General features: G+C 43.0%; 1 protein-coding gene across 1 annotated transcript in view; it reads right to left on the minus strand.

Annotated features, from left to right (window-relative positions):
* Positions 1-17,664, minus strand: part of CPS1 (carbamoyl-phosphate synthase 1) — a 110,901-nt gene that overhangs the window by 49,690 nt on the left and 43,547 nt on the right. Inside the window, exons 14-22 of the mRNA XM_062602193.1 lie at positions 16,969-17,064; positions 16,220-16,315; positions 13,111-13,300; positions 12,477-12,634; positions 11,778-11,906; positions 8,162-8,306; positions 7,584-7,794; positions 6,282-6,480; positions 3,404-3,580 (exon numbers count right to left, since the gene is read on the minus strand). Of these exons, the coding sequence (XP_062458177.1) occupies positions 3,404-3,580; positions 6,282-6,480; positions 7,584-7,794; positions 8,162-8,306; positions 11,778-11,906; positions 12,477-12,634; positions 13,111-13,300; positions 16,220-16,315; positions 16,969-17,064 (1,401 nt within the window). The remainder of the gene's footprint in view (positions 1-3,403; positions 3,581-6,281; positions 6,481-7,583; positions 7,795-8,161; positions 8,307-11,777; positions 11,907-12,476; positions 12,635-13,110; positions 13,301-16,219; positions 16,316-16,968; positions 17,065-17,664) is intronic.

A 17,664-nucleotide genomic window follows, 5' to 3' on the forward strand; every position in this document is an offset into this window, starting at 1 on the left:
GCTGGCTTCTGTTTAAGCAAGAGAGAGGTAATTTGCAGTCAGCCGCCAAACTTAAACTGATGGCAACAAGGCTTGGTGACCACTGAGTATATGCCTTAAGAAACTACAGGGGTGCATATGCAACCTGCAGTGCCGACTCCTTCACCTGCACCTACTCCCAGTCAAGTTGCCTAAATCTCAGACCCTCTGGCAACCTCCTAGCTGCAAGTGCTAGACAGGAAGGACAGATTCTCAGCTAAAAAGGAACTCTTTGCTTTAGAGCATAAATATTGATTTACCATTGAAATACAAAGCTGAATCAAAGCACGTGGGCTTGAAATACCTCTGAAGCAAGGGAAAGGGATGCCCCATCCCTGGCAGTGTACAGGATCAGGCTGGATGGGGCTTGGAGCAATCTGGTTTTATGGAAGGTGTCCCTGCCCATGGGAGGGGCTTGGAACTGGATGAGGCTTTAGGTCCCTTCCAACCCAAACCATTCTAGGATTCTATGTTTCTATGTAAGTCCCGTCCTGAGGCAACACTGCAAAATGTCAAAGCTATGGCATAACTTGAGCTTCTCTCACTGTATTTCAAGTTAATGTCAAGATCATTCAAATTTACCTGCATTATCTTGCTGGGGCAATATTTTTTTTTTTTTTTTTGATCCAACTATTTGCAAGCATGTGGTAAAAAGGGACCCCACAGAGGTACTATTCATAAGACAGTGGATTACAATCATATATATATATATATATATATATATATGCTAGAGAGCCCCCTAGCATGATACAGTTGTATTTTCTACCAGCAATATTCCTTGGGTCTCACCAGTGGTGCACAGTTACAACTCTCTTGATAAAACAACTAAAGGGTTTCCAAGCAGCTTGGCCGAGTATCGTTCTCACAACCTTTCTCTTGTCCTGAGAGATAAGAAGGTACTGACTTGAATATCCTGCTTGCTTACAAGCAGCAGTGAAAATCTCCAATGCGCTTTTTGTTCCTTTAGAGTAACCAGTTACACACTGAACCTTCAGCTAGTGCTTAGCACCCACCAGCCACTGGTCTTCCAAAGACAGGAGGGAGCCACAGCAGGACAGCATGACTTCAGATCCCTCCTCACCTTCAAGAGCATCCCACCCAGTAGACACTGGCCCCATGCTAGGAAGCAAAGGAGTTTATAGGACTGCCTTCACATGGTGAGTGAGGGAGCAAGCCTGGTCTGCAGGCAAAGCAAGGGAGGGCAGTTGAGCTCTGTGCTGTGTCTGGGACCAGTACTCTTGCTCCTTCAGTCCCATCCTTGCTCCTCACACAAGGAAGTATTTAGCTTCCTTTAGTGAACAGCTAGAAGACCAAAGCCCTGGTGTGAAACAGAGAATGGACCAAATCCACAGCCTATGTTTTCTGATGCCACTTGCATACAACCTTAAGAGGGCAGAGAAAAGATGTGATATAACCTGAGCAGCCCTGCTCATCAGGCAGTTCCACCCCCAGAGTTAGCCAGTCTGGCCAAGAAACAAGCGCCATCTATTTCAGCCTCTTTCCTAGTGCCTTCTTTCACATTACAACAGGGAGTCCCATTACAACAGCAATCGCTCTGAATGGCAGCTGAACTCCCGTCCCTTTCACCTGAACAGTTACTGTTTTCATCATCCAACAGACAAAGGAGAGAGAAAAAGTAAAAAGCCTTGGAGAGCTGACTAGTGGGGCTTAAGGGGGAAGAGAAGACATACAAGGAGCTCTATCCTGTTCCAAACAAAGCTGACGGATAATGGAAACTAACTGTTGGCTTTTAAATGTCAGCAGGCTGGAAAGGGATTTTCAGGCAGGCAGCCCCAGCTGCCAGAACTACCTGTCACTGATACTACTTGCCTGTTATTAACAGGGATGAATTAATGCACTGTGTCTGGCTCAGGCAGCTCTTTACAGGGAGGGATTAAGACTCTGATCTTGCTTTTTTTCAACAGCTCCCAGGGAAAATGCCACCAGCTGGGAACACCCAGAGTGTTCAGTGTGACCCAAACTCACCTCTACCTCCCCAGATCCCCTGTGTTACAATGGGGCTAAGATTAACATTTCATAAAAGCTCTCTGAGCCACGCAGAGACAAGAAGCAAGACTTCTCTCTCAGCCACAATAACAAAGACCAAGCACAGCTGCTGAAGGATGTTCTACACTTAAGCACTTCCCCAGCTTGAAAACCAAGAGTCAACAGCTGAACAAAGCCACACATTTATAGAACATCTTATAAATGGCCTGAACAAGCAGCACAAAAGGAACAAGCTATGTGAAAACCTTGTTACAAATACAGCACAACCTCAGTTCCCTACACTCATGTGAAGGATGTAATGAAATATATCAACACATGAGCACAAAGGGCTTAAAGACTCCACTATACAAAGTTAGGGGCACAAAAACTGGTGAATAGGTGTTCCCTGCCAGGAAGGTTTGCAATCTTGAAAAAACCAAGAGGTAAGCATGAGCTATAAAAGGCAACTGTTCCATCCTCTTCATAGAGGGTATGGACAGATGGACAAGTTAGCTGCAGCAAAACCACAGCATGCAATTGCACCTACTTTCTAAAGTAACTAATCTCACATTTGCCATGTGATATACACAGGAAAACACCGTGGAGCTGAAGGAAGAAGTCATTTCACACCCAGGCTTCCCCTCTTACCAAGACACCTTGAAAGACGAAGTGATTTGCCCAGTGCGACAGGAGAGGGGTTAAAAGAATATAAAGGAAGCTGATCTTATTTCAAGGAATAGGAAATTTCCTGTATGCTAAATTTCAGATAGAATTATAATTTTTGTGTTTGTTTGTTTCAAGCCCATGCCAACATGGCAACTGCAAAAAGGCAGTGCTCTCAGGAGACTGCAGCTTGCCATGCTTTATCATCCTTTGTTCAATTCTCAAAAGCATCTTCAATTTCTCTTTCCTCCCTTCCTATAAATTAATGGTAATCTGCAAAAACAGCCAACTTTGACTGAAACACTAGTGTAAATCAGGGCTGAATACTCAGCAAACAATTATATCATAGGAACAAACAAAGGAAAGCGGTCCAGGTCTCCATCAACACTCAGCTAAAAGTACCAGAACACAGGAATGCACCTGAATGCAATGAGCACTGGCTAAGATTGTACCAAAAGACAAACATGTTACATGAGTACAGAAGATGCAGGAAAATACAGATGTCAGTGGGACAAACTGAAGTCATGTATCCAGCTGCTATTGTGTTGTGCAGAGGAAATTACATGCGACAGAATATCTGTACTTCAAAATCAAGGATCCTACACAAGGTGGTCCCAGTGTGTTTACAGAGGCAAACCAGGAGATAAAGAATACTCGATCTCTGCCACCTAAGTTGGCCCAATCTAGCTGCTATAATGCAGGGGGCCCAGGTCAAGAGCTTTCTGTCTTTTGTTACCTTGCCTATTGCATATATTCGAGTGCTGGATGGCTCAGAGAGATCCTTCTGGAGGTCTACAACAGCTGGCCAGGCTTTATTCACAGGCAGATGCGAAGTGAAGCCATCTACAGAGGGGTGGCACATTCTTAGGGCCTTTTGGAAGCTCTCTTCAAAAGTACGTCCAATAGCCATGACCTGCAATGGAGAGCAGTGTTATGGAGACCATGTTAGCAGTGCTGAGCTGCTGCCCGGCTGTCCTCTGAATAACAGAGGAGTGACAATTTAAAAACATAACATAAGACAATGTAAAAAGGACATGGAACTGTTGGAACAAGTCCAGAGGAGGCCACAACAATGATAAGGGGGCTGAAGCACTCCTGTACAAAGACAGGCTGAGATACCTGGGGCTGTTCAGCCTGGAGTAGAGAAGGCTGCGTGCAGACCTCACAGTAGCCTACACAGGGCTACAGGGATGCCAGAGAGGGACCCTTCACCAGGGATTGTAGTGACAGGACAAGGGGTGATGGGTTCAAACCTAAACAGGGGAGATTTAGGTTAGAAATAAGGCAGAAGCTCTTCCCTGTGAGGGTGCTGAGGCGCTGGCACAGGGTGCCCAGAGAAGCTGTGGCTGCCCCATCCCTGGCAGTGTTCAAGGCCAGGTTGGACACAGGGGCTTGGAGCAACATGCTCTAGTGGAAGGTGTCCCTGCCCATTGCATGGGGTTAGGACTAGATGATCTTAAGGTCATTTTCAACCCAAACCATTCTATGATCTAAACCATGAAGATGGACATTCAGAAAGATTACAGCCTTTGGACCTTCCCCCTGTGACAGTCCTGCTAACTTGAAGACAGGCACAGCTGATTGAGCTCTGGGAGTACCAGTTCTAGGCCTGACTGCTAGCATTATCAACAGGGAGTTTCGGATGAGTGATTCCTTTCTGCTTTCGTCTCCCTATCTGTAAAATACAGGAAGCTGCTGCTCTCCTCTGTAAATTCCTTTGAAGCACTTTACAGAGGGAAACATATGCAGCAGCATAGGTGTTGTAACATAGAAAGATATTTCTGTTCAACAACCTGTTAGAGATAGAAATTCACAGTGGGAATTTTAAGGTTCAGATCAAATCTGCGCCTCTTCCTTTAAATTACATTTAACAGTGACTCTCCCCTGTGAGGGCTCTCTTAAAGGATTACTCCTCCTAGGCATGGCAGGACTGGGGTTTCCCTCCTTCAATCTTGACATCACATCTAATAGGAAAGCAAGCCTTTCTCTGTGGAAATCTGTGAGGTAACAGAGCTCTTTCTCCAATTTCTACATTTTTATTTCCCAGTGCAGTGAAACCCTCACAGCATAAAACCCTTCCCAAACACAGCACTGAAAATGTCAAAAGAATAACATTGTTCTCTCTTTTCCCACTGCTCCAGGCCCACTGCCCAGCACAACAGAGTTCAGGAAAAAAGCACAGACCAGGCCAGGCTGTTTGATTAATGAAAGAGCAGTAGGGGCTGCAATCTGGCTTCAAGTTCAGGCCAGGGGAGATGGCTGTGCCATACCAATACAGACATAGCAGCAAGAAGCTCTTTGCTTCAGACACCCTCTCCTGCTCCCAGGTCCTGCAGACTAACCTTTCTACTGAGTAGCTCCACCAGCTGCAAACTGCAACTCTTAAACTTCTCCATCCCTGCTTCAGTTCACCCCCCAGCAGTCACAGACCTGCACTGTTGGAGCACTGACTCTTCCTGCATCTCCCTCCTCCCTTTACCCAGCAAACGGCCTTGAGAAGGACACGGGGTTCACGCAGTTTTGCTTTTGTGATACATGACCTGCAAAGACTCAATATTTCCTCCTCCTAATGGGAATGGCCAGGAAGTGTTTACAGCTGATGGTGCACAAGGCAACTGTATTTAAGAACCCCAGCTCTACAGAACAGTCCAACAACCCCTAAGCAGGGAGAGTTATTATCATCAGTAAGAATCAACTCACTGAAAAAAAAGTCAAACTCATTGCCATTAAAAGCCAAAACTGCCACTGGAAAATCAAGTTCTAATTAATCCTTCCAGTTGTATGATGGCTTGTTGCTTGAGCAAGGTAGAACTGATGTCAGGAAGGTTTCACATGTCAAAACAATTTAATAAAAGAGCTACTTGAAAAGCATTAGGTAAACACAGCAGCTGAAAAAATACACTTTAACTCTTTTGCTTTGGTAGCTGGTAGGAAATTAACTAACAAAGTGGGTAATGTGCCATTTTGCCTCATTTCTTTCCTTTTAAAATAAGGGCCTAAAAATGCTGTTATTGTCCCAGACACCTTAAAATAAGGGTTTAAAAGTCACACTGTCATGTTCAGGATACAAGAGACTTAATCACTTAGAGAAGTCAAGACTTCAGAACTAGATTTCGGGTTGTATTTTTACATACGTGTGCATTTCAAGAGCAGAATTAGGCTGAGACTTGGCATATGGTTTTAACAGAGAGGACAAATGACTATGGGAACACATGAGAGTTGTAGCTCATCAGCATCACTGGTAATCTTAACAGGCCACAACTCTTGATGTTGTATTTTAATTCACCACTACTACAGAACCCTCAACAAAAATAACTTTGAGAGTCCTGTAGCAAGTGTTAAGAATGAAGAATGAATGAAGTCAACCTCAGGTGATGCAGTGGTCTCCTCCCTTAGGAATCAAACCATTTAGGAATCCACTCTGTGATATCCAAGATTACACAATCCTAACTCATTGTCATTAATTATAGTACTGGACAAAAATTATTTGAGTGGGATAAATACCTTAGAAAGCCATTAGGTCCCTGAAAAGAGATGATATGAGGGTTTCCAAGAAAAAGAAATGAGTTTTCCAAGTGGTGGAAAAGAAGAGAAAAAGAGAGTCTTGCACTCACCTCTCCCACACTCTTCATGGAACTTCCAATCCGGTTGGACATATGCTGAAAACGGTCCAAATCCCAGCGGGGTATCTTGGTAACAACATAATCCAGGCTGGGCTCAAAGCAGGCAGAGGTTTTTCCTGTCACCACATTCTTGATTTCTGGCAAAGGGATCCCCAAGGCAATTTTGGCAGCAATAAACGCTAATGGATACCTGGCATAGAGGACAAGTAGAGAATAGCAGAGTGGGAAGTACTTTGCTTTTGCAAAACCCAGGAATGGATCAAATTAAACACATGTGAGGTGATTTTCCCTCCTCAACACAACAGAAGGTTACTGCGCTGGAATGCAGGCAGGCTCATCCAGCTTCCTACCTTAATACGTTGGAGAGCTACCTACCGAGATCTGGGACGACTTATCTGCAAAGCCACCTGTGTTAAGTACCTATCATGCCCACAGTGAGACCACACACAGAGATCTGTTTTGCTGCAAGACTACCATCCAAAAAGAATGGCATCCAATCAAATGTCCACTATCCAACATCATGGCTTACCTCCAGTCTGCTGTGGCACTTCAACAACCACAAGAATTGTTGAGAACTGAAAAGTAGAGATTAATTTGTGCCTCTCTACAGCATCTGCAAAGTGTTATTAAGCCAATTTTTAAATAGCCTGCTCTGACCATCCTTATCTTGATTAGTTTATGATTAGCCAACTAAACAAAGGCAGCTAGCAACACCATTTGTATCAATCTGACAGACAGCTCATTAATAACTGTGTCCTCTGGGTCCTAGAGATGATTTGCAGCCAACATATGGATACAGTGGATATGCTTTGTAAGGACAGCTATTAGGCTCCCCCCACACACCTCCTGGGAGTTTTTCCACTTGTAGTAACAGCAGCAGCAGGTTGGATTAGACCTGGAGGGCTCACTAACCCCTTCTTCCATCTCCCAGCAGGATTGACTCTCCAAGGGTCAAGCCTAGCAGATGCTGACAAGAGTTGTTCTTAGCAGCTTCTCATGCATAAATCTGCACCTTACTGTCCTGACTGCTTCAGAGCTCTCCCTAACAACCAACTTCAGTTTTCCTTGCTGCAAATCAGGCTTGCACATCCTTGTCTTAACTGAATGGAAAGCAGATGCAGGAGCTCTTCTTCCTTGCAGCTGTCTCCTATATATTTAAATAAACACTAATCCAATTTCCTTATCAGAATTCTCTCTTCCTGTTCTTCTCCCCTCCTTTTTTGCCTATTCATTTGTTTGTTCTGTAGTTTTGTGGATTTTTTTTTGGGGGGGTGGGGGGTTAAATAATCTTACCCTGTTGCCTTGGAAGCCAAAGCTGAACTTCTCGAGAGCCTGGCATTAACTTCAATGATGTAGTACTCCAGGGAAGTTGGATGCAGAGCAAACTGGATGTTACACTCTCCCACAATGCCCAGATGCCGGACGACTTTGATGGCACGATCCCTCAGCATTTGAAATTCCTCATTAGTGAGTGTCTGGCTTGGAGCCACTACAACAGAATCTCCTGTTGTCACAAGGTAGCAGAAAAGGAAAATAAGAAGCTGCTCAGTGGCAGATAAATTCTAGCCGCACAGGTCGCTTTCTTTGCTAACCCACTGCAATAATGAAGTTACCACAGACATTCTAACCTGTGGATGCACAGTTGATGAAAAGCACAGATCATTAGAAGCCCAGAGTTGGAGAGGCCAGGCAGTCACACAGTAAAAGGGATCATAGGGGTCCATTTCACACTGTAGCTGGCTGTACCCAAGATCTGAAGAGTATTTCTAGAGTGACTTCATCAACCACAAACCTATGTCAGTAACAGCAGCCAGAAGGGCATGGCATAAAAAAAGCTAATTTCCAGTTACCCAGCCTGTGGCCAAGCCTACCTGTGTGGACTCCCATAGCATCTATGTTCTCCATATTGCAGACAGCAATACAATTATCAGCAGCATCTCTCACAACTTCATACTCTATCTCCTTCCAGCCAACAACTGATTTTTCCACCAGAATTTGGTTAGTCATTGCAAATGCCTGGGAATATGTTAGGGAAAAGAAACAGTAAAAAAGAAAAACTTATTAGACCATGTTCCATATTTAAGACTTCTGTGGCTTATCTTCAGACATCCCAGACCAACATGAAAATTGAAAGATGAAGGCAAGTGAAGTTCACAGCACTGACAACAAGCACTTTATATTTCTCTTTTTTAAAGGAAAAAAAAAGATTAGCTTCATTTGAAAAGTACAGGAAAATATTTATGTGACCTGATGGGAAAAAAAAGGCAGGGCACATGAGCTTGCAATGGCATATAAGTAACAAACAGGAATATAGAAACATCTAAGGCTTCAATCATGCAGCAGACATGTGTTTTTTTTTTGTGGATGTGGGTAGCCCCACGGACTTCAACAGAACTGCAGAAGACTGAATTGACTAAGTGATGGGGATGTGGGTTCCAGCAAACACTATGTAATTAATAGTATTAATAATGCTGCTTATCATTGGCATACTAACCAGAAGCAAGATTCGTGATCTATTCTTAAGCAGATCTTCAGAGCACTCCTCAGTGAAAGAGACAAAATGAAAAATACAGCTTGTTGGTAAACAAGCATAATCAAAGTGAATAAATGGCCTTAATATTAGCAGATAAAAAACCAATTCTCTCCTAAAATCCTAGAAAATAAGAGCTACATTATCCATCCATCCTTTAGCAAAGCTTCTTGTTTTAATGCTGCCCATCCATCAGTCTGCAGCCTGGTGCCCTCTGTAGTTAGCTCAAGCTGTTAGTTAGCTGTTGCCCTTAGCTCTGTTGTCAAACTTGCACACAGAAAATGAAAAGCAAAAGTAGTTTGAGGAGTGGCACTTCACATTCACACTCAGCACAAACACTGAATCTGTGGGGATGTAGCAGGAATGCCCAATCACACTTGTAAAACAATCCAAGCTGCTCCTGTGTTACTGTTTATTGCCTTCTCGCACTCAAAATGAGCAGTCTCAGAAAACATGAACAGATTACCTGAAGTATGTGGGCTATGAAACATCCACTGTTCAGTCCTCTGAATTACATACAATTCAGAGTCCTACGTCTGAAAACCCAGTTCACACAATTACTACAGATCACCTTTGTAATTGAGAACAAGGGAGTTTCTGCTGGACTGTAGACACGAGCATCCAAAGTTGAGCTAATTTAACTCATTTAATTTATAAGGGGCCTATAAGGATGCTAGGGAGGAACTCTTCATTAGAGACTGCAGTGATAGGACAAGCGGTAACAGGATAAAACTTAAACAGGGGGAAGTTTAGATTGGATATAAGGAAGAAGTTCTTTACTGTAAGGGTTGTGAGGCACTGGAATGGGTTCCCCAAGGAAGGTGTGAATGCTCCATCCCTGGTGGTGTTCAAGGCCAGGTTGGACAAAGCCTTGGATGACATGGTTCAGTGGGTGGTGTCCCTGCTCATGGCAAGGGGGCTGGAACTGGATTATCTTACGGTCCTTTCCAACCCTATCTATGAGTCTAGGTTTCTAACCCAAACTGTTTTCCGCTGCATATTTTGAAATGTTGATACCAAACTGGGAGGTGCTGTTGCCTCTCCTGAAGGACAGAAGGCCTTGTAGAAGTATCTAGATCGATTGGAGCATTAGGCTGTGATTAATGGAATGAAATCTAACAAGATGAAATGCCAGATTCTGCACCCAGGATGGACTAATGCCAGGCACAAGCATAAACTGGGACAGGAGTTGCTGGAGCCAACAAAGCTGGTGAAAGGGCTGGAAGGAAAGTCCTATGAAGAGTGGCTGAGAACTTTGGGCTTGTCTAGTTTGGAGAAAAGGAGGCTGAGAGGTGACCTCACTGCTCTCTACAGCTGCCTGAGGAGGGGAAGTGGCAATGGAGGTGCTGGTCTCTTCTCCCTGGTATCCAGTGACAGGATGCATGGGAATTCTGCAAAGCTTCATCAGGGGAGGTTCAGACTTAACATTAGGAAGCTTTTCTTTACTGAGAGGGTGGTCAAACACTGGCACAGACTTCCTAGAGAGGTGGTCAATGCCCCAGGCCTGTCAGTGTTTAAGAGGCATTTGGACAACGCCTTAACTTTTGCTGAGCATGGAAGTGGGTCAGGCAGTTGGACTGGATGATCATTGTAGCTCTCTTCCAACTTAAATACTCTGTTCTACTCCAATTCAAAATGCCGAAGTTCTTTTAGTATAACTTTTGAGAAAATGAAAACATTTATTTAGAAAGTAAAACAGAATCAGGCTTTTCAAAGAAAGAGTTTCAGAACTGTGAAACACTTACTAAAGATATGAACTGCCCAACTCTGAACTTTCATAGCTAATAAGATGCTTATCAAGAGCAGCTGGTTTACAGATCTCAGGGAAAAACTGAGATGTTCAAAATCACCTTAAAAGAACACCAAGAAACACTGATCAAAACCAGGTTTTCCTACTGAAAAATATTTGGATATCAACTTTTTCAGACAGCTGCACTCCCAGAGTTCCTGAGTGAATTTCTGCTTTCTTTAAACAAAGCCCATGTGTGTTGGGCAAGCAAAGTGTTTCCAGCTTCAGCCATCAATCTGTGAGATGGGGTTACTGCACCCAATGTCTCCTCCTGTATCTGTCAAGTCCTGTCCACTGGGCCTCCCTGGAACTGACGCTGCCTGAGCAGATATTTGCTCAGCACTAAGCACACTAAACCCAAAGTCCGTTTGCATGGGAGCAGCATGGAAGGATACACAAATGGCATTTTCACAGACATATCTTACTGGCCCCAGTAAGACACTGGAGACAAAACACTGCTGTGTTTTGTCCTAGAGATACATGAAAGATTAAGAGGTTCAGCAAATCAGGGAAAGAAATAACTAAGAAACAGAGATCTATTTCCTACAATTCCACATTTTTGCCAAGGAAAAAGCTTTTTGGGTTTTGTTTTGTTTTCCTCAATTATCTGCTTACTTTTCACAGCAAATTCATAAAACCAATCCCAGATTTCCTACAGAAGAGCTGTTTCTATAGCCAGAGACAGCTGGTGGATGTCAAATTATGAAGTGTCATCCCATTAAAGCTCTACATGAGCTTTTGACCATCAAAAATACTGTCTTTAGACAGAAACACAACAGAGGCCCAAGCCTCTCACATTTTCTGTCCTTGATAACGCATTGTCACTCAGCATTTAAAACATTTCAACTTCCTTGACAGCCTTCATGTGCCATTTACTCCCGCAAGTAGGTGAATATAGTCCAGTCTGTTTATTTTCAGACCCAAATTGCTGAAACAGTCAAGTAATGACTTGTTTCTCATGAACTGAATAGATCTGTAATTTTAACATGTTTGTTATCCGAGTCAGCAGGAATCATGAACAGAGGGCATGAGAAGGAATCAGGATAACACTTTACAGGTAAGATGAAAGGTGGGGTATGTACAATTCCAGTGTCTGGGACTATAAGAAGAATATCTAAGAAAACCGGATGTTCAGGTCTACTCCTGGAGCTTGCAATTCCAGACATACCTTTGTACCAAGGTCCAGCAAACTTTCTTTATCGGGACATATTCCTGACCCTAGACCACCAAGGGCATAAGCAGAACGTATCATGACTGGGTAACTAATCTTTTCAGCTGCCTTCAGAGCATCTTCAACCTTGAAGGACATGGAAATAGTTTTCAGAGGTATAATAACAATTCAAATGAACAAAGTCTCAACTCTGGTTACACTGTTAACTGGAAATCACATCAGTAAGACACTATAAGATGAAAAGAGTAACAGTTGGCTTTATAATACTGCTTTGCTCTGCCAAACAGCAGGAAACAGGAACATGGACTCAAGGAGGGGCTTCTGTCCTTAGTTATGTGTGGACTTCCTTATTGACAAAGTCCTTATCTGGTCTGGCTTCACAGAATTTAGCATGAAATAACCCCTCCAACAAACATCCTGGTTCGGTTTCCTCCAAACTCCAACAAGAGCAGTACAGAAGCCACCTCAACCCAATTTCTTTTTCTTGTCAACAAGTAAATGAGTGCTTAATTGCATTTGCACTCATTCTAAATCCTGGTGAACCAGCATCAGTCAGTGGGGAGTGATGGTGAAAGCGTACAAACTACGGTAACCACAGTTGTATTCAGCTTTCACTCAACAAAATTAAATTTAGTTCTTAGCAACTCCAATGGACAACAGTAATAGTAATCACATTTTCAAAGTCATCTGATTTACCGATTCCACTGCAAAGCTAGGAGCAATCTTTTCATTTAGCTCAGTCAGCTTATCACAAAAAAGCTTTCTATCCTCTGTGGCCATGATGGATTCCACTGATGTACCTAGGACCTTCACACCATACTCCTGCAGGACTCCTTGCTTGAAGAGCTCCACTCCTGCAGAATAAACAGAAGAAGAAAGTATTCAAAAGGTAGCTGACTAGCTGACAACTTTTCTGGCCTCTTCAGCAGCTAATTTTATTATACGTTGTCAGTATTAGAACTCAGAACCATAACATGAAAGTTTCTGTCCTCATATCTATGAAACCTGGAATATCAGTAAAGTTACTGCTTGTCCATCACCTGCAACACAAAGCAAAGGAGTGCAGTGCTTGGAAGAAGCTAACTTTTCCTTTAGATCTCTGCCTCAAGGTGGTCTACAAGTATCAAAATCAGCAATTCGATGTTATGTTCACAACTCAGCAATTACTCACTCCCCCATGGTCAGTATCTTTGCCTGTAGCCCTTAGTAACTTAGACAATGTACCAGGCACATGGGTATTGCATGTCTGCACAAATAAAGCCTGCTGAACACACAGTAAAAACCATGACTTTGCCTGCAAGGAGTGCCAAAATGCCTATATTGTACTCACCACAGTTGAGAGCAGTCTGGCCACCCATGCCCAGAATTAATCCATCAGGACGCTCTGCTTTGATGACTTCTGTGACAAACTGTGGAGTGATAGGGAGGAAGTAGACAGCATCAGCCTGCTTTAAGCCAGTCTCATTGGTCTGCACTGAAGCAATATTGGGATTCATGAGGACAGTTTTCACATTTTCTTCCTGAAAAAATGAAAATATGCATTAAAACTAAGAATATGTGGAAAAAGATCTAACAGCAACAGCAAGGAGAGATGGGGCTCAACAAGCTGTTTACCAACAGCACCATTTAAAAAGCCCGGTTCCCTATGTACTCTCCCATAAGGGAAGCCTGGTTTCTTGTAACAGGCTGAGCTAATGCAAATTCTTTACTTTCGTGCCTCTGCATGTCAATGTCTCTTCAGGGAATGGCAATTCCCACCTGATTCAGAAACATGGTTGAAATTGCTTAGAACATTTAGGAGTTACACAGGGGAGACAGGAACAAACTCCAGCATTCTCACGTCTGTGTTCTGTTGGAAGTCAGTCTAGAAGTCACCAACAATTAATGAAAACTCAATCTTTTCTTGCCAAGCAGTAGGTCTTTGATGGGATATCCAGGTAGTCATCAGCTTTTGTACCAATTAGTAACAGTACAAACCCACATTGTTTGCTCTGACTTTCCTTAAACATACTTTTGCCGGCGTCATTGCTTTAAGAATCTTGTCCTATTACATTTTTATTTGATACTGCATGCACTCAACAGACAAACTCTGCCTTTAAACGCAGGACAAATGTTAGCCAAAACTTCATGCTGTATTTTCTCTGTCATATATAAGAAATAGGGTGATAATAAAGTTTATCTGTTTCCTGCTATAGCAGTGGGAGTTTTACCACTCTTGGTTACAGACATTCACTGCAGTTGGCTCATTAATAGAAAAAGTCTGAGGCAGATCAACTCTCCTCATATAGTGAATATTAGTGTAATGAGGAAGCCAACTAAGTTTTACTAATAATGATGAGACCAGAATGTGGCCAAGCTCAAAAACAGACCCAAGCCAACCACAAGCAGATAAAGAAGTGTATTAGTGCTTTGTTGCAAAGGAGGATTGGGAAGAGCAAAGGCTGTGGGCCTCATTTTTCTGACTCACTCTGATCTCCATCAACTTCTTGGAAAGCAATAAACTTCTACAAACAAACCATTTGCCAACTATGCTGATTAGAGATGCAAAATACACCTGAATAGAAAGGTTTGTGACATGGAAGTTGTGGAGGTTAAGAAACAACTGTGACTGTAATTAAAAACAGGAATTGTGAAGAGTAATAAGAGATAGGAAGAATGTTGCTGGATTCAGTCAGCCATTCCTCACGTAAATGCTACGAAAGTCTTCCTAGGACCAGAACAGAAATTGCTATTTTTGCCCAGCTTACAATAAGCATGAAAATGCCATAGGGTTTTTCTGTGTTTGATTAAAACTTGTGAGTGTTTGACCCACTGGTTTGGGGGAACAAACACACAGTTTGCCAAGAGCAGTGGGATTCTCACTCAGAGCTCTGACTCCTCCGTTCAGGTATAACCTTTTTGCTCTGTCTTTGATAACTTCAAATACTGCCTTGAAGACCAGATGTAAATTTTTGCTGACCTTCTTGCCCCATGAAACACTTTCCTTGGAAATGTGTGGTGCAGCAAAGGGAAAGAAGGGAGAAAATCCTTATGGAAAATTGAGAGAAATGACCCCAAACTGGGTAGCTTTCATGGCAGTGATGAAGGAAAAGGGGAGATCTCTGAGCAAATTATCTTCTCTAATGAACGTATTCAGAAATTCATAGCTATAATTCTGGTAGTAATGAATGGGGAAGGGAGAGGTACCTCACTTGCCAACAACAGAGTATCTGTACAGCTCAGCCCTTTCTTCCCTACTTATTGGGGCAGGGTGCCTAAGGACCAGCTAGCAGTGATAAGGAAGACAATTAATGAGAGAATTAATGCTCACTGTTGCTAAGAGGGACACATTTTACTGATAACACATTGTTTGGGATGTTGGATTTTAATCCACTCACTTTTTGCCCTTGCAACCCCTTCCTCCAACTTCTGCCTTTTTAAACACAGGGCACTCTGCACAACAGCCACCCATCTTGACTGGGGACCTTTGTTACAACTTAATTAAGACAGTGCATGACTAATACTCCAGGAGGGTTCCATTCCTCTTTTGGTGTAAACCCACCTGTATTCAGAACAGTTGGGAGAATTCCCATAGCATGTAACCCAGAATGGTTAGGGTTGAAAGGAACTTTCTTAAAGATCATCAAGTTCTCATCAATTCACCCAAAGCAATGACTTCTCATCCATTCCTTTCAAGATTATCAATCTATTCTGGAAAAAAAACTTGGCATATATGACCTTTAAAAAGTTCATCCCATTTAAAACAAACATTTAGAAAACCTGCCTTGATAAGGGGTTCAAAATCTTTTGCATAACAATCTTGACAGCAGCCAACCATCTTAGCTGTTGTTGTTATTTCTCTGCATTGCAATGTGTTGGCACACCACAAAAATTTCAGTAATTGCAGCTCACGTGTTGCTGACCGTATTCCTTCTATTCAAACTTAAACAGGGGATGTTCAGATTAGATAGAAGGAGGAAGTTCTTTATTGTGAGGCTGGTGAGGCACTGGAATGGGTTGCCCAAAGAAGTGGTGAATGCTCCATCCCTGGCAGTGTTCAAGGCCCAACTGGTCAGAGTCCTGGGTGACATGGTCTAGGGTGAGGTGTCCCTGCCCACGGCAGGGGGGGTGGAACTAGATGATTTTAAGGTCCTTGACAACCTTAACTATTCTGTGATTCATTTCCACTGATCTTTACAAGCTTGGAGTCACCAGTCACATATCCCAAACAACAGACTGCTTGAAGACTGCAATGGAAAGCTTAAGAACATATCTCTTTGGAAGATAATTCCGAGCGGTTAATTCACATCACTCAACCAACAAGTTCACAAACAAAAAATGACTAGATTTTCCTAGTCATTTTTTCTCACCAGCTTCCCTGCCCCAGTCAGAGGAGGAGTTACCTGGGAGAGGGGAAAAATGAAACACATGAAGTCAGTATTTTCAGAGCATCCTCTCACCTTCATGGCTTTCACAGCCTGGGATCCAGAGTAATCAAATTCCCCTGCTTGACCGATTGACAGACCCCCGGATCCTAGAATGAGAACTTTGGAGACCTAGAAATGTCAAACAGCATGGAAAAAAAAATCAGTCCTATCATAGAGGATGTTGGAATGAACAGACACTGTGCAGCACTGAACAGTCTCAAATTACAAAACAGAAGTCTTAAAGAGAGAAAAGTCGAGTCCAAAACCACTGCAGTTTTACTTCCAAGAATATTTCTACTGGACTTGTCCTATATATCTCTGCTTAGAGAAACACATGACTTATATTCAGGGCATACAGTAAACCTGTTAGTTGTATCATGAGCTTAACTTTGGCTGCCCGCAAAATCCAGCTGCCTTCTAAGACAGCAACACTGTGAAATTCAGCTCACACTAAGAATTGCAGACTCATTTGCTAAGCAAGAGAGCACCAAGATTATGCTGCTGGCACAGAATCTCAAGGCCAGATTATCCCAGGGCACCTCGAATACTGCCATGAGAGTACCCCACATGAAACATCAGATCTTACAACCTTCAAAGAAAAAGGAGTTGTTAACACATGAAACCCCTGATGACAGTGAGATAGGCAGCTGACAAGTCTTTTGCAAGGGAAGCCTCCTCCAACTTCCTTGGTCAGCTTTTTGTGCCATTTTGTACCATAGGTTCAGTAGGAATTAACAAGTGCCTCACTGACAGGCATGAATAATGAGTGTCTGTACACTGACCTCCACTCTGGAAGCTGTCACTCCAGCTTTGGGCAGGACCGAGGAAACTGAGCTTTTCCCTCTCTTAATCAGTGCAATAAATGAATCAAATAGGAACTAGGAAAAATAAACACATGTATTTAATCACCAAAGTGGAACTAAATAAATGCCAAGCTCTTAGCTCTGCTCTGCTGCCTTCAGAAGGTAGATTTACACCAGAGAAGAGGGGATCATTGTCTGAAATTTGTCTAACAAGTTTGATGTATCTGACAAAGCTGAATTCAAGGAAGTGAGGTCATATCAGGAAGAAAACACATATCAACCACATCTGTATCCTCTGCTTGTATATGGCTGGCAATGCAATGAATGAACGTGCATTAAAAGCTAAAATACAGAAAAGCAGACATTAACTAGCTCAAAGGAACCATCTCAAATGAAGCCTGCTGCAGATCTGGGATCTGAACAGGTATCTCTAAATATCAGTTGTGCTACATCAGTACTGTCCTTCCAGAGGAAGCTACAGACAGTGGGAAAGGCTCCCCATCTGACCACACACTTGCAGAGCCTTGTCCACACCACTCCTGAAGCTGTCTGCTGGGAATTATGGAAGGAGCACAGATGGGTCCTGCATGACCATCACGATAGGCACTGTGTTATAGAACTCATGCCAGCAGCCAGAGTGCACAGACTGGGGAAAGGTACAGCTGAGGGTTGTTT

The sequence above is a fragment of the Pezoporus occidentalis genome, unplaced genomic scaffold (assembly GCF_034315485.1).
Source record: "Pezoporus occidentalis ecotype Australia unplaced genomic scaffold, CSIRO_AGI_Poc_V1 ctg118, whole genome shotgun sequence".
In the NCBI taxonomy this organism is placed as follows: domain Eukaryota; kingdom Metazoa; phylum Chordata; class Aves; order Psittaciformes; family Psittacidae; genus Pezoporus; species Pezoporus occidentalis.